This window comes from Pseudorasbora parva, chromosome 24 (genome assembly GCF_024679245.1).
Source record: "Pseudorasbora parva isolate DD20220531a chromosome 24, ASM2467924v1, whole genome shotgun sequence".
Lineage (NCBI taxonomy): Eukaryota > Metazoa > Chordata > Actinopteri > Cypriniformes > Gobionidae > Pseudorasbora > Pseudorasbora parva.
The window spans coordinates 15,837,553-15,862,239 of NC_090195.1; the positions used below are offsets into that span (position 1 = coordinate 15,837,553).

Sequence of the window (24,687 nt, forward strand, 5' to 3'; positions counted from 1 at the left end):
TTTCTTATTATCATCAATGCAAATATTCATGCTTAATATTTTTCTGAATGAACAGAACGCTCAAAAGAACAGCATTTATTTTAAATAGAAATATTGGTAACATTATAAATGTCTTTACTTTTGCTGAATAAAAGTATTCATTTCTATTTTTTTATTATTATTATTATTACACCTAACTGCCCCGGAAAACCAAACCATCTAGCATGACTTAACCTGTTGCTTATAACTGTTCTGGGGTCTGAAATATTTCCACAATTTTAAAAGCTAGTGTGACCACCACATAAAAGCAAACCGGCTAATGAAGTGAACTTTTTTTTTGCATCATTTGTTTGCAGATCCCACATAGATGGTGGCCTAAATGTACAAATACTTTTTTGGGTCACTGCATTGTGCAGATTTAACTGACACTTAACGTTTTCGCTGCGCTATTCAAACATCTACGAAACCCTTTTGAATGGTCAGACGTTAGCATCTCGGGTCAGGTATCAGGTAGAGAAAATCTCAAGTCTCTATCCTCAACGTAATGACAGGTGGCAGGCGGTCACATTGGCACATTGGGGACTGTGCGGTACAGGAATGTAGGCCAGGCAGGCGGTGCGGCCCAACCTCACCACTGCACACAGGGGAGTAACAAGCAAAAATAACCCATCATCTCTCCTTGTCTTTCCACAGCCCGCCATTCTCCCAGAGCAACCGGGACAACAATTACCTGAACCTCAACTATGAATATAAAGGTGAGGTTGACATGAGCAAGTGAATTTGGATTTCTGTCAGTGTTGTGGGCTTGTTTTAATGGTCTCTCTATGACAGGAGCAGAGGTGCTTCCTTTGAGCTGTTGACTGTGGTCACACTGTATTGCTAATGGGGCGTCAAAACAAGACTGTAAATAGTCCTGTTGAATGCAGCTGTGTTCTTAAAGGCCCACTGAAGTGCTTTGAAACGCGCCGCATTATTCAATGTGTTGACGTAATTTCCCCTAAAACGGCTTCAGCTGTTAGCAGCTTCTCCCCTTTTTTGAAACAGCCAATAGTGTTTCGCTAATATACAGTTTGACTAGAGAGGACCCTTCTGTTTGGTAAAGCCAGTTTCCTCTAACACTGTTTACCATCATAATCTCCTCCATATCACTTTGAAAAGCAGCATTCTGTGCCGAATTAAAATGGGTCCGATATATTTGTTGTCTGCGCTGACTCGCGCATATGATCCACGCTGCGCTCTCGTGTCTCTAGTCTAAATTTAGACCAGAGCCGTTGGGGTGTGTGCGCTGCTGCGGTGTGTGAAACTAACGTGAAAATTTTATTCACCTCAAATGAAAGCATATTTACACTGAATCGTTTCCTATGACATATAGTGTGCTATGTGCCTTTCACCATGTAGAAATTAGCAAATTTGTGAATAACTGACTGATTTCAGTTGCAGCGTAGGGGGCGGGCTTTAGATTCTAGAGAGCATTTTGGTTGGACAGAAGATTTGACGAGAAAGTAAAGTCTGCGATGATGTCACCATCTGAGATTCGTTTTAACAGAAGTGAGAGACTGTAAAATTTGAATGCTTATATCTCCTAAATGCAAATTTTGTCATAGTTTTGGAACATACTAGCTTATTCATAACTTTAAGGCTAACACAGTCATACTAAAAGCTAAAAAACTTTTGAAAACTTTTAAAAAACTGAAATTTTGATTTCAGTGGACCTTTAAACCTAATGCGCTGCTTTGATGTGTACTACCTAGATAGGCAGCTGCCTTCTAAGAGTGCATCCTAACAGAAATGGTGCCTGATGCATGACTGATTTGACATTCTACATGGACAGGAACTAATTTTCGAAATACTTGGGAGATGTACATCGCAAATGTTGAATTATAATCATAACATTTCTGTTTTATTTAGATTTTTTTGTTGTTGTTGTATTTTCTGTTATTTTTAGTAGTAGCTTATAAATAGTATAACATTTAGCCCATTTTGATTAGATTTATTTTTTATTATTATTCTGTATTAAATCAATTATATTAATTACAAATAATTATAATTGTAATATTTTGCTTTTTCCCCATCTTTGGTTATTTATTTAATTTGCTGATCCAAGTGCATTCTGGGATCCTCCTTTGTAAAAGATAGCACTTTTTTTTTGTTGGAAACAAAATTTCATTAAATATTGAGGTTGTTTTTAACCATCTTTAAATTGTTATTATTATAATTATTATCATAATTATTATTTACCTCATTGGCAGTTTGTTTGTTTGCATTTTTGCAGTAACTTTAAATAACTTAATTTGAGAGATATTCTAAATATATAAATAAATATATTTTTTATATACACTACCAGTCAAACATTTTGGAATATATATATATATATATATATATATATATATATATATATATATATATATATATATATATATATATATATATATATATATATATATATATATATATATATATATATATATATATATATATATATAATTTTTTTTTTTTTTTTTTAATTGATAGAAGTCTCTTAAACTCACCAAGCCTGCCTTAATTTGATCCAAAATATAGTAGAAACTGTTACATTTTTTATTTACCATTTTAAAATGTAATTTATTCCTATGATTAATTTTCAGCAGCCATTACTCTTCACTGTCAGATGATCCTTCAGAACGCATTCTAAGTTTTTGTTGTCATTACATTTTGTTTGATTAATGTAGATATTATGCTATTATTCAATTTTGTTTTCAAGTAAATTTATGGTTTATGGATGTTTAAATATTTATACTAGAAAATATGACAAAAAATATGGATTAAGAAATTGATTTTTTTCAGTGTGATGCCTGAAAAGTCTGCATATGTAGACAGCTCACTAGGTTTTTTTATAGACCTGTATCGACAGGGAGAGAATGAGATTTTCACACTTCTTTCCCCCTTTCATTCCTTTTCTTCTGCTGTGCTGAGAAATTGAAAGTTACTGGAGTGGTTAAACAAGGAGATTTTCTCTCATGTCCTTTCCTGGTTAGTATTCTCTGTCTCTCCGTTGCTCCGTCACTCTCGCTCTCTCTCCAGCTCTCATGCTCATGCCCGGTTTCCCTCTGTTGTTTTTCCTCTTGAGCAGTGATCAAATAGAGCAGGCCTGCCTGATAATGAGATAGTAATCTTCCCAACAGAGGGAGGCCAGCCAGCCAGTCACACATGCACAAAAACACTTTTCATGGAAACTTTCCTTTTTACATGCTGCAGAGCATTTATATCCCAGTCCGTTAGAGAATGAAAAGAGCTCTATGATACAGACACTGTGCGTGTCTTTCCAGTGAAGGCCAAACACCCTCATACATGCATTCAGATCCTCGACACTGAGGATTTCTCCATAGAGAGCAAGCTTTTTTTTCCCTTAGTCTTGTGAGTAGGTTTTTCCTCCCTGCACTCTGCTTCTAAACAGAGCAAATCACTGGGTCTCCCTGGGAGACGAGCTGCAAACAGCACATGGGGAGGCAGTCGCTGGCTCAACAGCTGCTTTCAATTGCACACAGCATCAGAACGCAGAAGAGCTAGTCAGGGCCCCCGCTTGTGTTTACACATAGCCGCTTACTCATTTTGTGCAGGTGTTTCTTAATGTCACTGTCTTTCTTTCTTTCTTTCTTTCTTTCTTTCTTTCTTTCTTTCTTTCTTTCTTTCTTTCTTTCTTTCTTTCTTTCTTTCTTTCTTTCAAAATCAAAGGGTTGAATCAGAATGACCACATATTAGGTAAATGAAGCCTGTCTGAGGACCATTAAAAAATATATTTTTTATTTTCACAACCATTTTTTTATGTTGTGTGTTTTTTTGCCATTTAAAATAGAGGATTTATTATCATTTGTAATGAATTATACAAAACAGAAACCCTGGAGCATGACCTTTATTCTATTTACTACTGTAAAAAAACTACAGTAATACATTACATGTATAGTTTTATTTAGCATTATATATAATAGTATACATTAATGTACATATTACTTAAATTTTAAATTACAGTGTGTGTGTGTGTGTGTGTGTGTGTGTGTGTGTGTGTGTGTGTGTGTGTTTGTGTGTGTGACTGTGTGTGTGGGCTGGTAATCCCTACGTTATGGGAACAAAATATCCCCACAAAGATGGCAATATCCGAAATCTTGTCCATGTGGGGACATTTTTTTGGTGTGTGTGTGGAATGTTTTTGTGACTTAAGAGGACACAAATGTGTAAAATAGCATGGGTATGACAGGTATTACAAGGAGAGGGTGACTTATGAGGACATTACCCATGTCCCCACTTTTCAAACTGCTTATAAATCATACAGGATGAGTTTTTTTAGAAAGTAAAAATCCAGAATGTTTTCTGAAATGGGTAGGTTTAGGGGTAGGGGCAGTGTATGGGGATAGAATGTACAATTTGTTTAAACCGTATAAAAACCATTACGTCTATGGAGAGTTCCCACAAAGATAGTGAACTAGACGTGCGTGTGTGTGTGTGTGTGTGTGTGTGTGTGTGTGTGTGTGTGTGTGTGTGTGTGTGTGTGTGTGTGTGTGTGTGTGTGCTTTTTGTGAAATATCAGGACAAAAAATGTGTATAATGACATGGGTATTATATGAAATATGAGGATATTAACCATGCCCCCACTTTTCAAAAGGCTTATAAATCATACAGAATAAGGGATTTTAAAAAGGAAACATGCAAACTGTTTCCTGTGATGGGTAGGTTTAGGGGTAGAGTTATAGTATAATGGGACAGAATATACAGTTTGTATAAAAAAAATATAGGTTTACGTCTATAGATTTTCCCCACAAAGACTGTGTGAGTATGTGTGTGTGTGTGTGTGTGTGTGTGTGTGTGTGTGTGTGTGTGTGTGTGTGTGTGTGTGTGTGTGTGTGTGTGTGTGTATTATTAGTGTGTAAATATATATATTTTGTGCATGTGTGTTCATGCTTTTCTTTCCCGGTGGGGACTTCAACTTGAATGCACACAGACTCATAAGGACTCGTCATTGTGGGGTCGTAAATTGAGGTCCCCATGAGGAAATCAGCTTATAAATCATACAGAATAAGTTCTTATGAAGAAATGTAAAATGCTGAAAGTTTACTGTGATGGGTAGGTTTAGGGGTAGAGTTAGTGTAAGGGGATAGAATATACAGTTTCTACAGTAGAAAAACCATTACGTCTCTATTGTGAGTCCCCTCCCCACAAAGATAGCGAACCAGACGTGTGTATGTGTGTGTCTGTGTATGATAAAGAACTCTTCAATATCTGAGAGCTGATTTGCTTGATTCAATGATATTACGCATGGCTAAATATCACCTTAATATCAAATAATTGAATGAATTAGCTTATTAAGATTAGCTGTTTTCTGTGAATGAGGAGAAAATGCATGCAAATAACCGGCCTGTGTCTAACTGCTCCACCTGCAGGACGTCACGGGAAACACGGGACCTTCCCACGGCAGTTCCATGTGTCCAGTCGCAGTAAAGACTACGGTGATGGTAAGATCTGCCCTTTACCAGAACAATGTGTGTGTAACTGTTATATTTATGATAAAGCAAAACAGCAACTGTGTGCATGTCATTAATTATTGTTACTGAAAAAATGCATTTGAGTTTTAACTGAGAGATTAAATGTAAATCAAGTTAAATGAATAAATTAATCTAATCTGTATGACAGCTTTCGATTTTATTTTCGTCTTATTTTTTAAAAGCCTTGAATAAATTAATAAGTATTATTATTAATAATAATGCATTTAGTTGGCTATTGTTTTTATTTATTATAATTTGGTATGTTTTCCCCCAAAACACAGTTCATAAATCCTATAAAAGTCTTGCCTGCTGAATTAGATTTAAATAATTGGTGTCATGTTTTGTTTCTATTTCATAATGGCACCATTATGTTTTCACAAAGTCTGCATGAAAACTGGTGTAAAGAGCAAGAACTTCAGTCTGGTATTTTGAGCCTCTCAATTCTCAGAGTGCCTAATTAGTAAATTAATTCTTTGGTTAACATTTAGTAGATGCTTTCTTATCCAAAACAAGTCACAATTCACTAATTGCATGGACTGTCCCTCTGGATCGCGTTAGCGTGGAGGACATTGCGCAATGGCACAGAGCAGGATCGTGTTCTTGGTGATTCTCCTAATTGGAATCAAACATGTGTTTTCAGCCCAGATCCGAATTGTTAGACTGCCAATACCAAAACACAAAACCCCTTTTCATCCCTGCTAGAATCTAGAGGGCTAGTTTATGCTGATTTGATGCGGTTATACAGGTGCTGATATATTTTCAGCATATTCCTTACATTAAATGTAGTGCTGGAGGCAGGATCTAGAAGAGATAAATCTGTGCACATGACCATAAACTTGGCCAGAATGATTTGAGTTTCCCCAGCACTGAGTGTATTAAAGACGTATGTGTATGTGAATGAGTATGTGTGTGTGTTTTATTTGTGTTTCCCTTGATGAGGCACACTGACTATTGCAAAACCCTGTACTGAGAGGAGTTTCCTGCATTGTGGAAAGGTTGATGAAGGAAGTGAGAGACAAAGGAAAAGAAGAGCGTGAGATAGAGAATCAGGGAGGAAGAGAGGGAATATAAAGATACATGTTTGGACATGTGGCGTGACGTGTTGATTGCATGTGCCTTAAAGCATGAAGGGGAATCTGAATTCTGCAAAGATTTACTCCATTTTGGGGGAATGTTATTTGTGCATTTGGCAGACGTTCCAATGCAGATGAAGTGTTTTCAAGGTAATAATGTATTTAGTGTTCCCTGGCTGGGAGTCCAACCTTTGACCTTGTTGTACGCACCATGCTATGCTGGAAACACTATTAAATATGTATATGGTGGTGGGAAACCTAGAAATATCAAGGGTTTTTTTTTTTTTACAATTGTGATTTTAAATATGTATGTTCATTTTAGTGTGTGGATGTATTTGTGTATGAGATAAATAAAAAATGTGTTTATAAATTCAGTATCTCAAATAACTGGAAAAGTGTCCAAAAGGTCATGGAAATGTATTGGTCAAAACGTCTAAAAGGGGTATTTGTATTTTGTATCATGCATTTATAAAATATGTCTGTATACAGTGTATATATGTGTGTATAAATAGAAAATGCGTTTTTAAATTCAGCATCTCAAATAACTGGAAAAGTATCCAAAAGGTCATGGAAGTTTATTGGTCAAAATGTCTAAAGGGGTATTTGTATTTTGTATCATGCACATTTATAAAATATGTGTGTGCATACAGGTCGGAGGACTTTCCCTCGGAGCTTTATGCCTCAAGAGAACCTGTTTCAGCTGGTCCCGTCCAGCCGTACACGCAGCTATAATGGAGAAAGCACTTTGCTGTACAGTGGAGATCTGCACACCATCAACTGGACTGAGAAAAACTGCCAACGCAACAGTCCTAAATGTAAGAGCACACGCATACATACACATGAGGACATTTATGCAGACAATTAGAAAAGAAAATCCCATTAAACACATTTGCATGCTTGCCTCCAGACCAGAAATGTCAGATTTTAGGCTCAATCTATAGCACCGCAGCAAAAGAAATCTTATTTTACTACGAAAACACTGCACCACAAAACAATGGCAAGAAACATCCTTCTGTTGAGTTCTCTCTAAGGGCTGCATGTAAAAATACACTTATAACATGACCAGTGTAGTCCGATTGACAAGCAAATGGCGCTTATGAACTGGTTCTTTTTAGTATTGAATAAAACAGTACTATATTCCTGCAATATCAGAGGCTGCAGTTCTATAAGAACTGCAGTTTTTGGACCACATTTTTTTGTGTCAGATCCACCTAGCCAATTCTAGAACAGATTCAAACTTCAAACAAACATATTCAAAGATTAAACCCACAGAAATTATTAATTTTGTATGATATTCCCAGCTTGTTTTAATTTAAGAGTGGATGCGGCCATTTTAAACATGTCAGCAGTCTCCAGTTATCATTTAGCGGTGCTAAATTTTTATTGTGCTGCTGGATGTTGCAACTGGTATTTGTTTTCAAATTATTTTAATTTATTTATTAACATACTAATAAACACTAGTTTGTAGAGCAATTGTTTTACCATTTACTTAGCTTTAAGTGTTTCACACATCAGACGTAAAGCGCCACACTGCGCTGTGGCTAATTAATTGAAGTCTAGCACATAGACAGAAAATACACAGTCTCTTTCCAAGAATACTGAATTTAAAACCACAATGTAGGCGCTCATATATTGAAACAAATTAGGTTAAATATTTCAAGAGGGTTACTAACTTGTAAATGGTTAAGGGTTGGTTAGGACAATATATCAATTAAGTTTATACACTCACCTAAAGGATTATTAGGAACACCTGTTCAATTTCTCATTAATGCAGTTATCTAATCAACCAATCACATGGCAGTTGCTTTACTGCATTTATGGGTGTGGTCCTGGTCAAGACAATCTCCTGAACTCCAAACTGAATGTCAGAATGGGAAAGAAGGGTGGTTTAAGCTATTTTGATCGTGGCATGGTTGTTGGTGCCAGACGGGCCGCTCTGAGTATTTCACAATCTTCTCAGTTACTGGGGTTACAAAACCATTTCTAGGGTTTGGAAAGAATGGTGTGAAAAGGGAAACATCCAGTATATGGAAGTCCTGTGGGCGAAAATGCCTTGTTGATGCGAGAGGTCAGAGGAGAATGGGCCGACTGATTCAAGCTGATAGAAGAGCAACTTTGACTAAAATAACCACTCGTTACAACCGAGGTTTGCAGCAAAGCTTTTGTGAAGCCACAACACGCACAACCTTAAGACGTATGGGCTACAACAGCAGAAGACCCCACCGGGTACCGGTGCACTTAATATTTAATTAATACAGAATTAAGTAGTAAGTGCTATTAAAAAGTATAAACGTACTATGAGTCTTATGAACCATTACTTTTCAAGGAATCAACAATATACAGCTCGACCAGTGTACTCTGATTCACAAGCAAATGACTCTTTTATGAACCAGTACTTTTTAGGGAATCAACAACATACACCTTGAAACTGTAGTTATATTCACAAGCAAAAGACTTTATGAACTGGTTCTTTTTAGTAAATCAAAAGCTTACAGCAAGACTAGTGTAGTCCAATTCGGGAAATAAATGACTCTTATAAGCCACTTTTATTGAATATTTATTTCATGTTTTTTTTATTTTACACACAAATAAAAAGGCAACAATACAGTAAAGAACATTGTTTGCACTTATTCCCCCCCACACAAACATTTAACTCAGTGAGGGAAAAAAAGATCCAAACATCTACATAATGAGTAACAATCCTCAACCCCTACCCCTTATGTAGTCCTCAAACAGGTTCTTTAATCAGCTCCATTAATCTTAGACAGGCGCCTGAATTTGACGTATGAACATGAATGCTCGTCTCTACTGTCTGCTTGTGGGTTCTTTCCCACCAGATCCTCCATAAACTATTCAGATAGCTTCATGTCAAATATCATTATAGTAACACTAAGCTGATTAAGAGGATCGCAAATGCTGACGCAAATGTGTCCGTCATAGAATAAGTGGAAAATGAATATGGGAGATGTTTGGCGAGGGTAGTTCTCAGACTTGGGTGTAGTTTAACTGCATCCAGACATAAAGTCCATCTATGATTAGACCCATACAGCATGTTTAGAGAACAATAGCAAAAAATTAAATACAGACACATATTGTGCTATTATGGATGTGGCTCATGATAACCATCAGTCATATTGCGAATGGTTAGAGAGCCATAAATAGAGATTCAAACAAAAGGACGCATTAATGTGTTAAACACTCTGAAGGATTTGCTTCAGTTCGGCACAGCCTTGATTAAAGAAGTAATATTCACAGGTGTGTAATATGTAGTTTTGAATAACTTGCAGCGACTGCCAATAGCTCAGTCAGCCTCTCTGTTCGTTTATTGCCTGAGAGGGGAATAGTTGCAAATAAATCTGAAAGTGTAAATCTGCATAGCATCCAGTTGTAAATACAGTTGCGGTTTGACTTGGTGTCGTCAGCAAGTCTGTGTGTGTGATTTCGTCTGGGTTGAGTTACAGTCTGCGGCGTGCTGTGAGGTTAACATGGTTTGTTTCTTCTAACCCCTCAGCCCCAAGGGCTCCGGTAAACTGGCGTCAGGGGAAACTGCTCGGTCGGGGCGCTTTCGGCGAGGTCTACCTCTGCTACGATGTCGACACGGGACGCGAGCTGGCGGCCAAGCAGGTGCCCTTTGACCCTGACTGTCACGAGACCAGCAAGGTTAGTATGAAGTGGACTATGCTGGTGACAGTATTTATGCACTGAAGAGACATTCTAAATTTTCTCTTTGTCTCACTCCACAGGAAGTAAATGCACTGGAGTGTGAGATTCAGCTCTTGAAGAACCTGCGTCACGAGCGTATAGTGCAGTACTACGGATGCTTGCGTGATCCGGTGCAGAGAAAACTGTCCATCTTTGTGGAATTCATGCCCGGGGTGTGTATAAAAAACACAAAGCACATTGTGTTTGCTCTGTTAATGCTATTTATTGGAGGAATTGGGAAATGTTTACTTTCACATGTTCATTTCAGCCCTTCTGCATCCATTATTGTTTTATTCATTATTTTGTTGAATGAGAAACAATTACATCTTTGGGTAAATTCAGTGCATCTTAATATTAAGTGTGTAATATTAATGGCCAATTCGCAAGAGGTAAAGAATATCAGTAAAAGTATCAGAAGGGGCAGGGATAACTCGATACCTCGTCGTTATGTGCATATTAAGTTGCTTTCTGATAGCACAAACACATATAATCTATATATAGCCTATATATAGCAGTTAGGTCCGGTCACACATTTTATTAATGAAATAAATAAAATTCTGATTGGATTCTGTTGGTGATAAGCACTTACCTAAAGCTAAAAGGTAAGTTCCATGGTAAAAAAAAAATGCGTTCTGGGGGGTAAAATATATGCTTTTTGACAGGGTACCCTGATAAAATGAGCATTTGTGGGGCTAAATATCACATAACTGGGGTCACTTCAACCGGCGGACATGAAAAACAGCCCATGGCAACAGTGTTAAAGTAGCACAATTCCACAGGAAAAACTACAGACTTGGCAACAATGCTTTTAATTGATCTGATTTGTAAGCAGAAAACACTTGAGGTTTGCAACAGACTTGTCCCACCTCTCAGAAATTAACTGAATGCTTTTTCAAGCGCCTCCATATTTGAAAAACCACGGCATATTTACATACATATTTATAGCGGATCTATTCGCACAAGATTAGTATCACCTGAGGTAATTTTTCCAAACCTTTTTACAGAAGGTAAAAGTCACTGTAATCTTTACTGACATTGTCCATAATAATTACTGAGTTGGCACATTTGGACGAGACTAAAATCACTTAGAAGCTCTGCTAATAATGACTTTACCCCACCTCTCCATGTTAAACGAATCCCATCCGAATAGGGCTTTATTCACTGACAATCGCCAATCTAGTTTAATCAATCATAGTGCTGTTAATATCCACTGTTACCTGGAAAGATAGGGTACCATGAAATGATGTCAAGTAATGTCTTTCTATTGAAAATAGTATCATTGTAGCCCGATTCCTGAATGTCACATGCCTGTCCTGTTTTGTGTGCACATGTGGGTTTTGTCATGTCTCCGGTCTACTGTCAACCCCGCCCTTCTTGTTATCTGATTATTGGTTAATTTGCCCCACCTGTTCCCTCTTGATTTCTTCCCCTTATAAGCTCCTTGTGTTTGTCAGTCTGGGTTGGATCCTTGTGTAATGTCTGCGTCTCCCGTCCTCCCCGTGATTCTGTTGGTTTGTTTAAGTTTATATTTTATTATTCTATTGTGTGTTTTTCCCCCTCGTGGGTTTTGTTTTGAGTTTATGTTTTATTTGTTATAAATAAATATTTAATCATTTTCTGCACTTGAGTCCTCGCACCATTTCCTTTGTCTGTAACGTGACAGAAGGATCCAACCATACTATGAGGACTCAGCAGAGAAGTTCTCCCTCGGTGCCAGTTCCGGGAGCCCTGAGTCCAGACATGGCCTGGAGGGCTGTAATAGGAGGCTTTGTGGTGGCAGTCCTGCATGCTTGGGAGAAGCACAGGGTGTCATCCACAACTCCGGTGGTCCCTGTGCCGGTGGATCGTGCTCCGGTGGTCCCTGTGCCGGTGGATCGTGCTCCGGTGGTCCCTGTGCCGGTGGATCGTGCTCCGGTGGTCCCTGTGCCGGTGGATCGTGCTCCGGTGGTCCCTGTGCCGGTGGATCGTGTTCCGGTGGTCCCTGTGCCGGTGGATCGTGCTCCGGTGGTCCCTGTGCCGGTGGATCGTGTTCCGGTGGTCCCAGTTCCGGTGGATCGTGCGCCGGTGGTCCCTGTGCCGGTGGATCATGTTCCGGTGGTCCCTGTGCCGGTGGATCGTGCTCCGGTGGTCCCTGTGCCGGTGGATCGTGCTCCGGTGGTCCCTGTGCCGGTGGATCGTGTTCCGGTGGTCCCTGTGCCGGTGGATCGTGTTCCGGTGGTCCCTGTGCCGGTGGATCGTGTTCTGGTGGTCCCTGTGCCGGTGGATCGTGTTCCGGTGGTCCCTGTGCCGGTGGATCGTGTTCCGGTGGTCCCTGTGCCGGTGGATCGTGTTCCGGTGGTCCCTGTGCCGGTGGATCGTGTTCCGGTGGTCCCTGTGCCGGTGGACTCCGTTCCGGTAGTCCCGAGTCCGGAAACGGCCTGGAGGGCTGTGATGGGATGCTTTGTGGTGGCAGTCCTGCATGCGTGGAAGGAGCACAGGGCTTTATCCGAAGCCCCGGAGGCAGTTCCGGTGGTCCCAGTTCCGGTGGATCGTGTGCCGGTGGTCTCAGTTCCGGTGGATCGTGTTCCGGTGGTCCCTGTGCCGGTGGATCGTGTTCCGGTGGTCCCAGTTCCGGCAGATCATGTTCCGGTGGTCCCAATGCCAGCAGATCGTATTCCGGTGGTCCCAGTGCCGGTGGATACTGCTGGACTGGAGAAGTTTCCCCAACGCCCTGCCTGCGCCGCTGAGGCGCCCTGCTCTCCCTGCGCCCCTGAGGCGCCCTGCTCTCCCTGCGCCCCTGAGGCGCCCAGCTCTCCCTGCGCCGCTGAGGCGTCCTGCTCTCCGTGCGCCGCTGAGGCGTCCTGCTCTCCGTGCGCCGCTGAGGCGTCCTGCTCTCCGTGCGCCGCTGAGGCGTCCTGCTCTCCGTGCGCCGCTGAGGCGTCCTGCTCTCCGTGCGCCCCTGAGGCGTCCTGCTCTCCGTGCGCCGCTGAGGCGTCCTGCTCTCCGTTCGCCGCTGAGGCGTCCTGCTCTCCGTGCGCCCCTGAGGCGTCCTGCTCTCCGTGCGCCGCTGAGGCGTCCTGCTCTCCGTGCGCCGCTGAGGCGTCCTGCTCTCCGTGCGCCGCTGAGGCGTCCTGCTCTCCGTGCGCCGCTGAGGCGTCCTGCTCTCCGTGCGCCGCTGAGGCGTCCTGCTCTCCGTGCGCCGCTGAGGCGTCCTGCTCTCCGTGCGCCGCTGAGGCGTCCTGCTCTCCGTGCGCCGCTGAGGCGTCCTGCTCTCCGTGCGCCGCTGAGGCGTCCTGCTCTCCGTGCGCCGCTGAGGCGTCCTGCTCTCCGTGCGCCGCTGAGGCGTCCTGCTCTCCGTGCGCCGCTGAGGCGTCCTGCTCTCCGTGCGCCGCTGAGGCGTCCTGCTCTCCGTGCGCCGCTGAGGCGTCCTGCTCTCCGTGCGCCTCTGAGGCGTCCTGCTCTCACCGCACCTCCCTGGCGCTCCCTGCACTGACCGCACCACCCAGGAGTCCTGCTCTCACCGCGCCTCCCTGGCGCCCTGCTCTACCCATGCCGCCCTGGCCGCCTGAACTCGGTGGGCCTCCCGACTTCGGCGGGCCGCCCTGGTCATTCGAACTTTGTGTGCCACCATGGCCTCCTGAACTTTTTGTTTTCCTTGTCCCTCCCTTGTTTGCCCCTCCCTTGTCTGTTCCTTCCTTGTCTGTTTCCCCTGTCCCTCCCGTCCCACCCTGGTCTGTCCCTCCCGTCCCGCCCTGGTCTGTCCCTCCCGTGCCCCCCTGGTCAGTCCCTCCCGTGCCCCCCTGGTCAGTCCCTCCCGTCCCGCCCTGGTCAGTCCCTCCCGTCCCGCCCTGGTCAGTCCCTCCCGTCCCGCCCTGGTCAGTCCCTCCCGTCCCGCCCTGGTCAGTCCCTCCTGTCCCGCCCTGGTCAGCCCCTCCCGTCCCGCCCTGGTCTGTTTCTCCCATCCCTGTCCCTAGTGGAGCGTCTGGTAGCCGCTCCTTAAGGAGGGGGTAATGTCACATGCCTGTCCTGTTTTGTGTGCACATGTGGGTTTTGTCATGTCTCCGGTCTACTGTCAACCCCGCCCTTCTTGTTATCTGATTATTGGTTAATTTGCCCCACCTGTTCCCTCTTGATTTCTTCCCCTTATAAGCTCCTTGTGTTTGTCAGTCTGGGTTGGATCCTTGTGTAATGTCTGCGTCTCCCGTCCTCCCCGTGATTCTGTTGGTTTGTTTAAGTTTATATTTTATTATTCTATTGTGTGTTTTTCCCCCTCGTGGGTTTTGTTTTGAGTTTATGTTTTATTTGTTATAAATAAATATTTAATCATTTTCTGCACTTGAGTCCTCGCACCATTTCCTTTGTCTGTAACGTGACACTGAACAACTGACAAAAAGTAATTTTAATTAATTAAAACATACAGCCTGTATAATGTGGTATGATACACAAACAAAACATTTATATGAATTGGTTCTTTTTAGTGAATTAAATCATGCAGCATATCCATGCTGCATCCCAATTCGCCTGCTTATACTATGCTCTAATAGCTGCATCTTTAACAGACAGCTCTGTCACTTAGTTATGTGCATCCCTTCACAGTTTAAACTGCCCTGTCAACCATCTTGTCACAGTCAAAATCCTCCACATTCAATTTAATTGAATTCCCTAACGTCTCAGAGAGAAATGTAGCAGCACGTTGATCTGCCAGTCGTGGGTCTTACATATGGAGAACTCTCATGAGTTAGCATTTTGCATAATGATTCATTTAAAAGTGAATGACCAAACCTATCTCTACAAAGGTTCACAATGCTGCGGCAGATAAAATATAATGTGGATAACATTGAATAAATATCTTTTCGTCAGGTTAGATACTAATATTAATCACTCTACTTAACCGTTGAACTCGCACTTCTGTCATGTTTCTAGTTTTTTTGTATATCTAATCGAATCCTCGTCCAACACGCAATGGGTTGTGGGCAATATTAGCCGTTAGAGTGTGCACAAATCTGCACTTCGGATTCTAACTGGAAAAAGTAGACAATCCAGGTATCTTTAGAATACTCATTACTACATACTAGGATTTAGGACACACTAAATCTCTTTTCGGATACTATTTGTACCACTGATTCACAAACAAATGACTCGTAAAAAAAACGATTCAGTGATTCGATACTTTCATTGTATCCCAGTTCATGAATAAATGACTCTTAGTGGATCAAAAAATACAGCAAGACCAGTGTATTTAGTGAATCAAAACCAGTTCCTTTTAATTAATCAAAATATACAGCACAACCAGTGTAGCCTGATTCACAAACAAATTTGTTTCGTTCGTTCGCTAAAAAGAACAACTAGCATGTGCACAAAAACCCCATTACTATTAGCAGGCACAGTCTTAATTCCACCTTTTTGTGTTTCAAGAAAATGACATTGTTAAACTCACAATGAATCTGCGTTTTCCAACTAATAACAAACCCGCTCCAAAATGTCACTGGCTCGCGAACATATCCACAGTGTTCTTTGTCAGCACAACCGCACAGCTTTACGAGTTCATTTTCTCTGCAAATGGGTGTTTTAATGAGCGTCAGACGTGGTCTGTCCCATCTGTCAACTCGATTTTAATATGCACAGACTGAGTGTCTTAGTCACATATTGTCTGGTAAAGGGGAATGTTTCACCAAGGTCTCTGGCAGACAGATGCATCACTGCTCAGAGCCAAAGCCACCAGCCTCTGCACAGCACTGCTGCCTCCTGATAAGAGCAGAGGTGAAGGGAACAGGAGAAAGAGTTTGAATGAGTAGGATGTGAAATAGGGTTACATGAGGTGAGAAATATATTGCATAATGAGGGATCAGAAGAGCGCAAGAGCCTGTAGACTGTAGTAGTGTATTACAGTAGGATTGCATGTACGGTACACATTGCTTCATTTTAATAAATTGAAAAGGACATTGTGATACTTCATAATACAACATAATACTGTTTGGAAGGAGCTGTGCAGTGTGCAGATGTATTATTGCTAGGAAGGCATTGTAGTTTGCGTCACAGGTGTTTCACGATGTTGTCCTTGAGGAGACATTGTTTCTTCGGCGAGGGGTGTAAACAGGAAAGCTGAGGAAATAAGAACTTTGTTTGCGCCAGTGTTTCAAAGAAACACAGACACATGTGAGGAACGTTTGGCACTATGATCTGTTTTCCAGAAAGTTTAAAAAAAGTTCTGAGTTCTGACTAACTATACACTTCCAGCTACAGTTGAAAACACTGGTTTTCAACAAATATAGATTATTGTTTGTGCGCGCACGTGTGTCCTCTCTGCTTGATTTTCTTCTGTAAAATTATTTCTTATTGTATAACTATTATGTATAGTATTAATTTAATAAAAATATCATTCAGCATTCATGTCTACTGACTGTGTAAAAAAGTAATGTTTATTTATATTTATGATATTTTGCACATGATAGTACTATTACTATTATTTTATTAATAGTGATGTATGATTAAATATTTTATTAAATATTTTAATTACAATTATATGCATTATGCATAATGCATTCTTAAAATGAGCAGTACATATGTTGCGATATTGATTCATCTTTGTGAGTATAAGTAAAAATTGTTATTAGAGTTATAAATAATAATATTAACAGATACATATTTTGATTTTAATAATGTATTTGTAAATATGTAAATTAACAATAAAGTATAAATGCATATTTTGATGTATATTTTTATTTTTAATCACCCGCTAGGGTTAAAATCACCATGGTTTATAAAAGTAACAGAACTACTCTCAACAAAATATTTTTTAGTTACACAGCTTTTTTAATACTTTGTACTTGTTACTAATACATTTTTAAATCCCTGCATATAGTATGAACAAAAATAATACAGCAAAACATTTGCAAACAGGAAATCTGGAGTGGGTCAAGCCATTTTCCTTTGCACTGTATCCTTTGGTAAACAGGTTTGAGTCCTGTTTTTATGTTTCCTGTCAAAGCAAACGCTGACGGCTTGTTTTTCAAGTTTCTTAATAAAAAAATACAAAGCCTTTATAGTTCTTTCTGCTTTTAGAGAATCAAACACATCATGCACTTTATACACTGAATATGGTATCTGAATTCAAGCGGGATTCGTTGCTCTTGTTTAATAGCACTCTGTTGAACAGTATGATAAATCTGTGTGTCCATGTGTGTGTCTAGGGCTCCATTAAAGACCAGCTGAAGGCGTATGGAGCGCTGACTGAAAAAGTCACCCGCAGATACACCCGACAGATCCTACAGGGAGTCCACTATTTACACAGCAACATGATCGTACACAGAGACATCAAAGGTAAATCACAGTAATCATAAATCACCTTCGGCTGTTGCTTTGTAATATAAATCTAAAGGATAGTGTGACTGCACCACCTGAAATACAGCTCTTGTTATTAAAGGGTTAGTTCACCCAAAAATGAAAATTCTGTTATTAATCGCTCACTCTCATGACGTTCCGGACCTGCAAGACCTTCGTTAATCTTCGGAACACAAATGGAGATATTTTTGATGAAATGCGAGCTTTGTGACCCCTTCATAGACAGCAATTTAATTAACACTTTCAACGCCTAAAAAGGTAGTAAAACATCATTAAAATAGACTGCAGTGGTTCAACCTTCACAAGAATACTTTTTGAGCTCAAAAAATAGATTATAGTCTGTGTCAGACTTTTACGATGCAGTGTAAACAGTCCAAGCACTTCCAGAATGGTGGCTTCCCATTGGCCGACAGCATTCACGTGAGCACCACGACGCATGCGCACGAGTCGTTCTGCCGTAGAACTAAGAAGCGCTGCACTCTTTGCACTGCGTCAACAGTGTAGTTGTTCTGATTCTGATACTAGCATCGGAATATCAACAATACGACAGCAAATTCTGGCATTGGTATCGGCAAGTATTTGAAGCCATGTACTGATCCGATACCATTTGCTTAAACAAGACCCATAGTTATTATCACTGCTAGCTTTGCCTAACCGCTGCACGGTTCTTCTTTGCTGCTCAGCATGCATTGTGAACACAGAAAGTTGTGCTGTGTTGCCACAAGCAACCACTGTTTAGAGCAGCGAAGAAGAAATGAAAATGTGGAAGCAGTATGTCCGCTGTTTAGCAGTATTTCAGACTGAACCAACCAGCCAGTAAAATGGCGACTACTTTTGTACCAAGTCGGTACTGAAATTTAAAAAATGTGATGATACCAGCATTTAGGTAGTACCAACTCACGAGTATATTCGGTACCCGCAGCTGCGTTCAGTCGCTTATGTGTTCATCTAAGCGCAGAGCTCCAAACTGTAGCCGATTATATACTAGTGTCTGTAAATATATATATATAATAATATCTGCAAAATACTATTGAAATATTACTCCTGTAAAGTCTGTGTCTCTGTGTGGTTGGACATTGTTTTGCTGTCTTTTTAGTCTCTGCCTTGTGTCACTATAATATGATATAAACCGTCCCTTTATGAGAATTTACCGTTTCATTTGAGAAAACTGTCAAATCATGAACACAGACACTCAAAGGTCTTCACAGCCACCCATCAAAATAAGTTTGGTTTAACGTGAAGAAATTGACAGAATATATTTGGCTACTGTTGTAGCCTACAGTAGATTTAGCTATGTCTCTATGTAATAATAATACATCTCTACTAATAATAATTATGCCTAGATGGTTGCTTATTTTTCACTTGTTTTGTTGTAAAGAGGTTATTTTCTGATTAATATATCACTTTTATATAGCAAGATTTTTTTTTACAGTTATTTTGTAAAACTAAAATACCTTTTACAGTTTATGGTGTTCAAAATATAATATAATATAATATAATATAATATAATATAATATAATATAATATAATATAATATAATATAATATAATATAATATTAAAATAATAAATATTACTGTCAAATGCATGTCAGATACTAAAAATACTGTAATAAATACAGTAGTTCACTGTATGTATTTGTTCACATGTTATTAAGGGATGAGCCTGAGGCACACCATAAAATAATTCTATCCATTCATATAGTGGTAGTAGTATATAAAGCTGTATATACAGATACACACCCAGGTATCGGATCAGTACTCGGTAAAACAAAGGTCTTACGGGTTTGGAACGGCGTGAGGGTGAACTAACCCTTTAAGTAGAGTAACTTTAGAGGTTTGGCTCAGATTTGTGTACGTACTTCCTTAGGTATTGCCAAAAATAGCAAGAGGGAAAGGTTTTGCATTCCTTCAGACTTTAAGGCTAAACTCTCACCAGAATTAACAACCTGTCTATAAGGTATTTCTTTTAAGCATCAGTATCAAACACATCCTCTAAATCATATGTTCTTACTGCTAGACATGGACACCCTTTAATCTCTCAATTTATTAAGAAAGGCACAAGTGGTCCCAAAACACTTAATAATGCCTGCATTTAATTGCACTAAATAAAATAAATTAAAAAACCAAGTGACATTTATTTGTTTAAAGAAACGTGGCACAAACACTTTTTAAGCAGAACATTTCACAGAAAGTTAGATTAAAATTTATCCTGATAAATTTACAATAAAAAACGCCAGCTGTAGTTACCATAAAATGTATCTGGTATCAAGGGATGACATTGGTTTACAACGTATGTTTTATTAAGTCATTCTAAAATATTAACTTTTATCTTAAACTTTATATTGCCTAAAATTCATCATAATACAGGTGGAAAAATAGAAACCCACATGAGAGAAAATTTAACACAAAACCCTAATATACTTTTATTACACAAATAAGAAGATATAAAAAATTTATGTAACATTTAATCATGTATCATGTCACACAGGGACTGTAAATTACTGTAAATTATATAGTTTTAACCAAATTTGACTTGAATTACTTATTATTGTTTATAGTTTTTCGCTGTGTATGGTAAGGTAACATATAGTAGTTAACAGGTTTTTAATGTAGGATTTTTACATTGATGATTATAGATAATGTAGTATTCAAAATTATAAAACATTCATACTTGCTCATACTAAGTAATTGATGTTTCTTAAACGTTCAAGTAATGCTTCAGTTGTTTGCATCTAATATAGTCACATTCAGACCTTTCTAAGTGTATCTAAATACTTTTAAGGCCACATACTTTTTGCATATGTGACCGATACAGTCTCAGTCATTCCCATAACAAACCGAAGATCTTCTATTGGAAATATCAACAAGAAGTGTGGGCCGCAAAGGAAGGAGTCTCTGTCTTTCCTCTCATATTCTTTCTTAATTTTCCGTTCACAATGCAGTGAGACTTCCAGGGTGTGGAAACCTTGCGGCTGGCGGGAATTAGTCACTACTCAAACAAGCGCAAATCTCACAGGCAACACAGCTAAAGCAACAGAAAATCACTCCGACTAGAAGCGTGGGAAGAAAAGCCGTGTCTCAAACTTCAAACGCCATCAGCCATAGGCAGCTTATAATTTTGTGCAGTTGTCATGAATGTTATCATTGGTCGTACAAACATCTCGGCCGGTGTAACTCAATATACGTGTTTCCTAACAGGCGCAAACATTCTGAGGGACTCCTCTGGAAATGTGAAGCTGGGAGATTTTGGGGCTAGCAAGCGCATTCAGACCATCTGCATGTCCGGGACGGGAATCAAGTCGGTCACCGGCACCCCCTACTGGATGAGCCCAGAAGTCATTAATGGAGAAGGATATGGACGCAAAGCAGATATTTGGTGAGATATGATGCACTTCCCAAGTTGCAGATAAATGGAATATCGCATAAAACATTTGCGAATAAAACACTGTTGACATCACGTGTTCAAAAGAACAAAACCTTCACTCCTTCGTACAATTAAAGTATCAGTGATAAAATAAAAGTTGCCGCAATCAGGAAAGCTCATGACTCTGATTTGTTCTTTTACTAAAGACACCACACGCAGTGAAAAATTAACGATAAAAAGGGGTGGACAGTTATTTTTTGTGCTGTTTCCATCCAGCATTTTTTATGCGATATCCCAAAATTCATATAAAAACACATGAATGGAAACATAGCTATTGTTTGCCAACAGTCTCTTACGTCTCTCTCTCTCCTCAGGAGTGTTGCCTGCACGGTCGTAGAGATGCTAACTCAGAAACCCCCATGGGCTGAATATGAAGCAATGGCAGCCATTTTCAAGATCGCAACCCAGCCGACCAAGCCAAACCTGCCCGAGGGTGTGTCCGACGCATGCAGGGACCTCCTGCGGCAGATCTTTGTGGAAGAGAAATGGCGGCCAACTGCCGAGGGGCTTCTCAGTCACCCCTTTGTCCAGGGCAGCTTTTGATCCTTCAGATCTTTCTGGAATCCCCAGGGAAAACCACACACCTGCCCGCGAACAATCACCACTCTGCCTTCCAGGGTCCGGAGAAACCCGCCCACCAGCCAACCAAGAACAAACTTGATCATAAAGAGGGGGTGTGTATTTCAGATCTCCTCAATGCAGCTTGAAAAATATCACATTACGAGGGGGGAAAAATATGGACGGAAAAAATAGTACTTCCCGTATTGTTAATCAAAATCATGCATAGCTCTGTCCCAAATGATGCACCTGTGACCGTTTGCTAAGTGGACACATTTCCAGGGTTATCAGAAGCAGAAGTCGTCGAATTAACAGTTTGATGTTAGTGGTGAATGGGGTATAATGCTTGTATTGCCATTTCCTCCAAAAGCAAAAGAAAAAATGCAAGATGGTGTTACCATGACTTTACAGAAGATGGAAAAAAAGGGAGATTTTGTTGGTCAGAAAAGAGAATGATGCCAAAATTGCCATCAGCCACTGTATTAGACACAGCAGTGTTAATTCATAACATTTTTGGTAATTTACTGCCAATATAACACAAAGTATGCTGTTTTTTAACTTGATTTGTGATGTTGATGCCTGGAAAAGCGTCATCACAGTCTTGAGTCACAGTCGTTCCCTGCACACTATTACCCAACATCCCTTGCGACAAAGTATCGATACTTTAAAGGGCGTTGAGAGCTAAGAGTGGGTCAATGACATAACGTTGTTTTCTTGTCCAGATCCTTACATTTATTCAAACATTTAAATAAGACATAAATAAAACTGCCCTTATATCATACTAAAGAACATTTAAATAATGCAGTTCTTTTAAAAAATATTAGTTTGGTATTTGATTAATAATAATAAATATAATATTTTAACAAAAATTTTAAACATCATGACTTCTCAAAGCCTTAATAATATTTTTGACTATTAAAAATAAAAATAAAAAATATTAATCACAATTATACACAAAAAATTGTGTGTACACACATTATTTGTTATAAAACACAATCAGAAATTATATATTTAAGGTGTAAGGAAAATATATAATTTTTACTTGATCATTACACCACATTACATTTTTATAGTCGTTAAATTTAAAATGTATAACTTGAAAATGGTAATGTAAAATTACAAAACCATATGAAACCAGCATAAATATCAAGAATTATTTTCTGAAAATATACGTTCCTTTACTTTATATGGACGCTCTGATTTGTCATTGACCCCGGTGCCATTTGGGACAGAGCCTGTGTGTAGGGAATGAACCAGCTTTGCTAGGATGCCATCCAAAGTGTCAACACTTATTAGCACATAATGTGTCACTGGTAAAAAAATAATTAAATAAATTAGACAAGAAATACTGCTTACAATAGCATAGTTTACATGCATTACTGCCAGTTGACTTTATCAGATCCCCTGATGCACTTGAAACCAGTCCAAGCACTCTGAAGCATTTACTACATAGGTTGCTGAACAAATCACATAGGGCCTGAATTTGGCTCAAATATATTAGTGTCATTTTAAGGTGGCGAGAGTTAAACATGGTCTTTTGTATAGCAGAATTCATTCAGTCATAAAAGAGAGTTGATTATGATTATGGCTCATGTACCTCTGTATCCCTCGGTCCAATCCTGAGTGTCATTGAAAGTACATAGTGACCTCATGGAGCAAATATAATGACGGATGTACTGTACAATACTCGTTGGAGTAATTTTTTGTTAAGATTACGGTGTTTGATGGTTAGAATCTAACCAAATGAGAATGACACAGAATAAGACGTATGCAACCACCAAAGTGGTAGAGTATGAGACAGAGAAATGTCTTTTCAGCTAATGAAGACTGTATAAACATGTCTTTTTTTATATTATGTAAAGTTTTACTTAAAGCACTCTTTACCCTGAGTTAATCACTGTAAATACATTCCCATTGCACTCATGCATAGAGCTCATAGGATAATCAGCTGAGATTCAATGAATATTTTTATACTTTTTTTTTTTTTTTAATTTTAAGTCACATTTGGAATGACAATACCGAACTTTTTGTATTATTATAAACATTACCCTAAAGTGTCAAAGCAATATTTTAGAGAAGACTACTACGGCTGGTGATTTAGCATTCTTGTACTGTTCGCTCAGTCAAATACAACCAAAGAGCAAGTGATATGCTTGAATTATGAATTTGGACACTTCAGAACTGTCGCTGTCTTGATTTGTAACCTATAATGGTGAGTTGTCGACTCAAACATGCAAACTTCTTTGTTGTCATCATTATATCATGAATATGGAGAAAATGTAACAGATATTAAATGTACATTGTTTTAAATGGCATATTATTTTGATTTTGTCCAAATGTAAATGTTCAACTTTATACACTTGATACTATGATTGCTGTTTTTGCTTTTGAACTCGAGAAATACACCAGCAGCAATTCATGTTGCAAATAGTGCCTTCTCTGATGTCCTTATTCTGAGAGGTCAGTCATTTTAAAAACATTTAACGGTGGAATGTGTTTTTCGATGTCCTTCAGGTGGTTTCAGTTTCACACAGTGATGCTGTCAAAGACACTTTGATGCTGAAGATCTTTTACTGAAGATGATTGTATTGTAAATAGACACTACCGAGCTGTTATAATGTTTCATTATATTCAAAATACCTTAGTCACAGTATATTATGATTGTGGAGAGGTCTGGGTTTCAGATGATCTCAGTTGAGAGTGAACCAGACCAAACTGGTTTTTGAGGGGCTAAGAATGGAGAATTCTGTGCTGCCTTGATGAAAAAGCCTGGAAACATTTATTGGTGATTTTGTACATTTGAATAAATAAATTTATTGTCTACAACCAGCTTCTGTGCCATATTGTTAGGATTTTTATCACTATTAACCTGCCATAAAACTGATCATGCAGACTTAACTGTTAGGCCTAGAGACTGTTTTTTGCCGTTATGCTCCTTGCCTCTGGAATAACTTAAATTAAAAACATATTTTTTTTAATCTGCCCGTCCTATAATGTTTTATAATGCTTTTATATAGTTTAAATGTTTTTATTTTTAATCCGTTTAAACTTTATTCTTATAATTGAATGGGTCTATTTTCATTAACTTATCTTTTTATAGTATTATCTCTGTTTTTTT

General features: G+C 39.4%; 1 protein-coding gene across 1 annotated transcript in view; it reads left to right on the forward strand.

Moving 5' to 3' along the window:
• map3k22 (mitogen-activated protein kinase kinase kinase 22) overlaps positions 1-24,395 on the forward strand; it is an 86,562-nt gene extending 62,167 nt beyond the window's left edge. Inside the window, exons 11-18 of the mRNA XM_067434797.1 lie at positions 673-734; positions 5,391-5,462; positions 7,216-7,380; positions 10,077-10,225; positions 10,309-10,440; positions 17,437-17,566; positions 20,786-20,963; positions 21,326-24,395. Coding sequence (XP_067290898.1) covers positions 673-734; positions 5,391-5,462; positions 7,216-7,380; positions 10,077-10,225; positions 10,309-10,440; positions 17,437-17,566; positions 20,786-20,963; positions 21,326-21,554 — 1,117 coding nt within the window. The 3' untranslated portion in view covers positions 21,555-24,395. The remainder of the gene's footprint in view (positions 1-672; positions 735-5,390; positions 5,463-7,215; positions 7,381-10,076; positions 10,226-10,308; positions 10,441-17,436; positions 17,567-20,785; positions 20,964-21,325) is intronic.
• Positions 24,396-24,687: the final 292 nt, after the last annotated feature.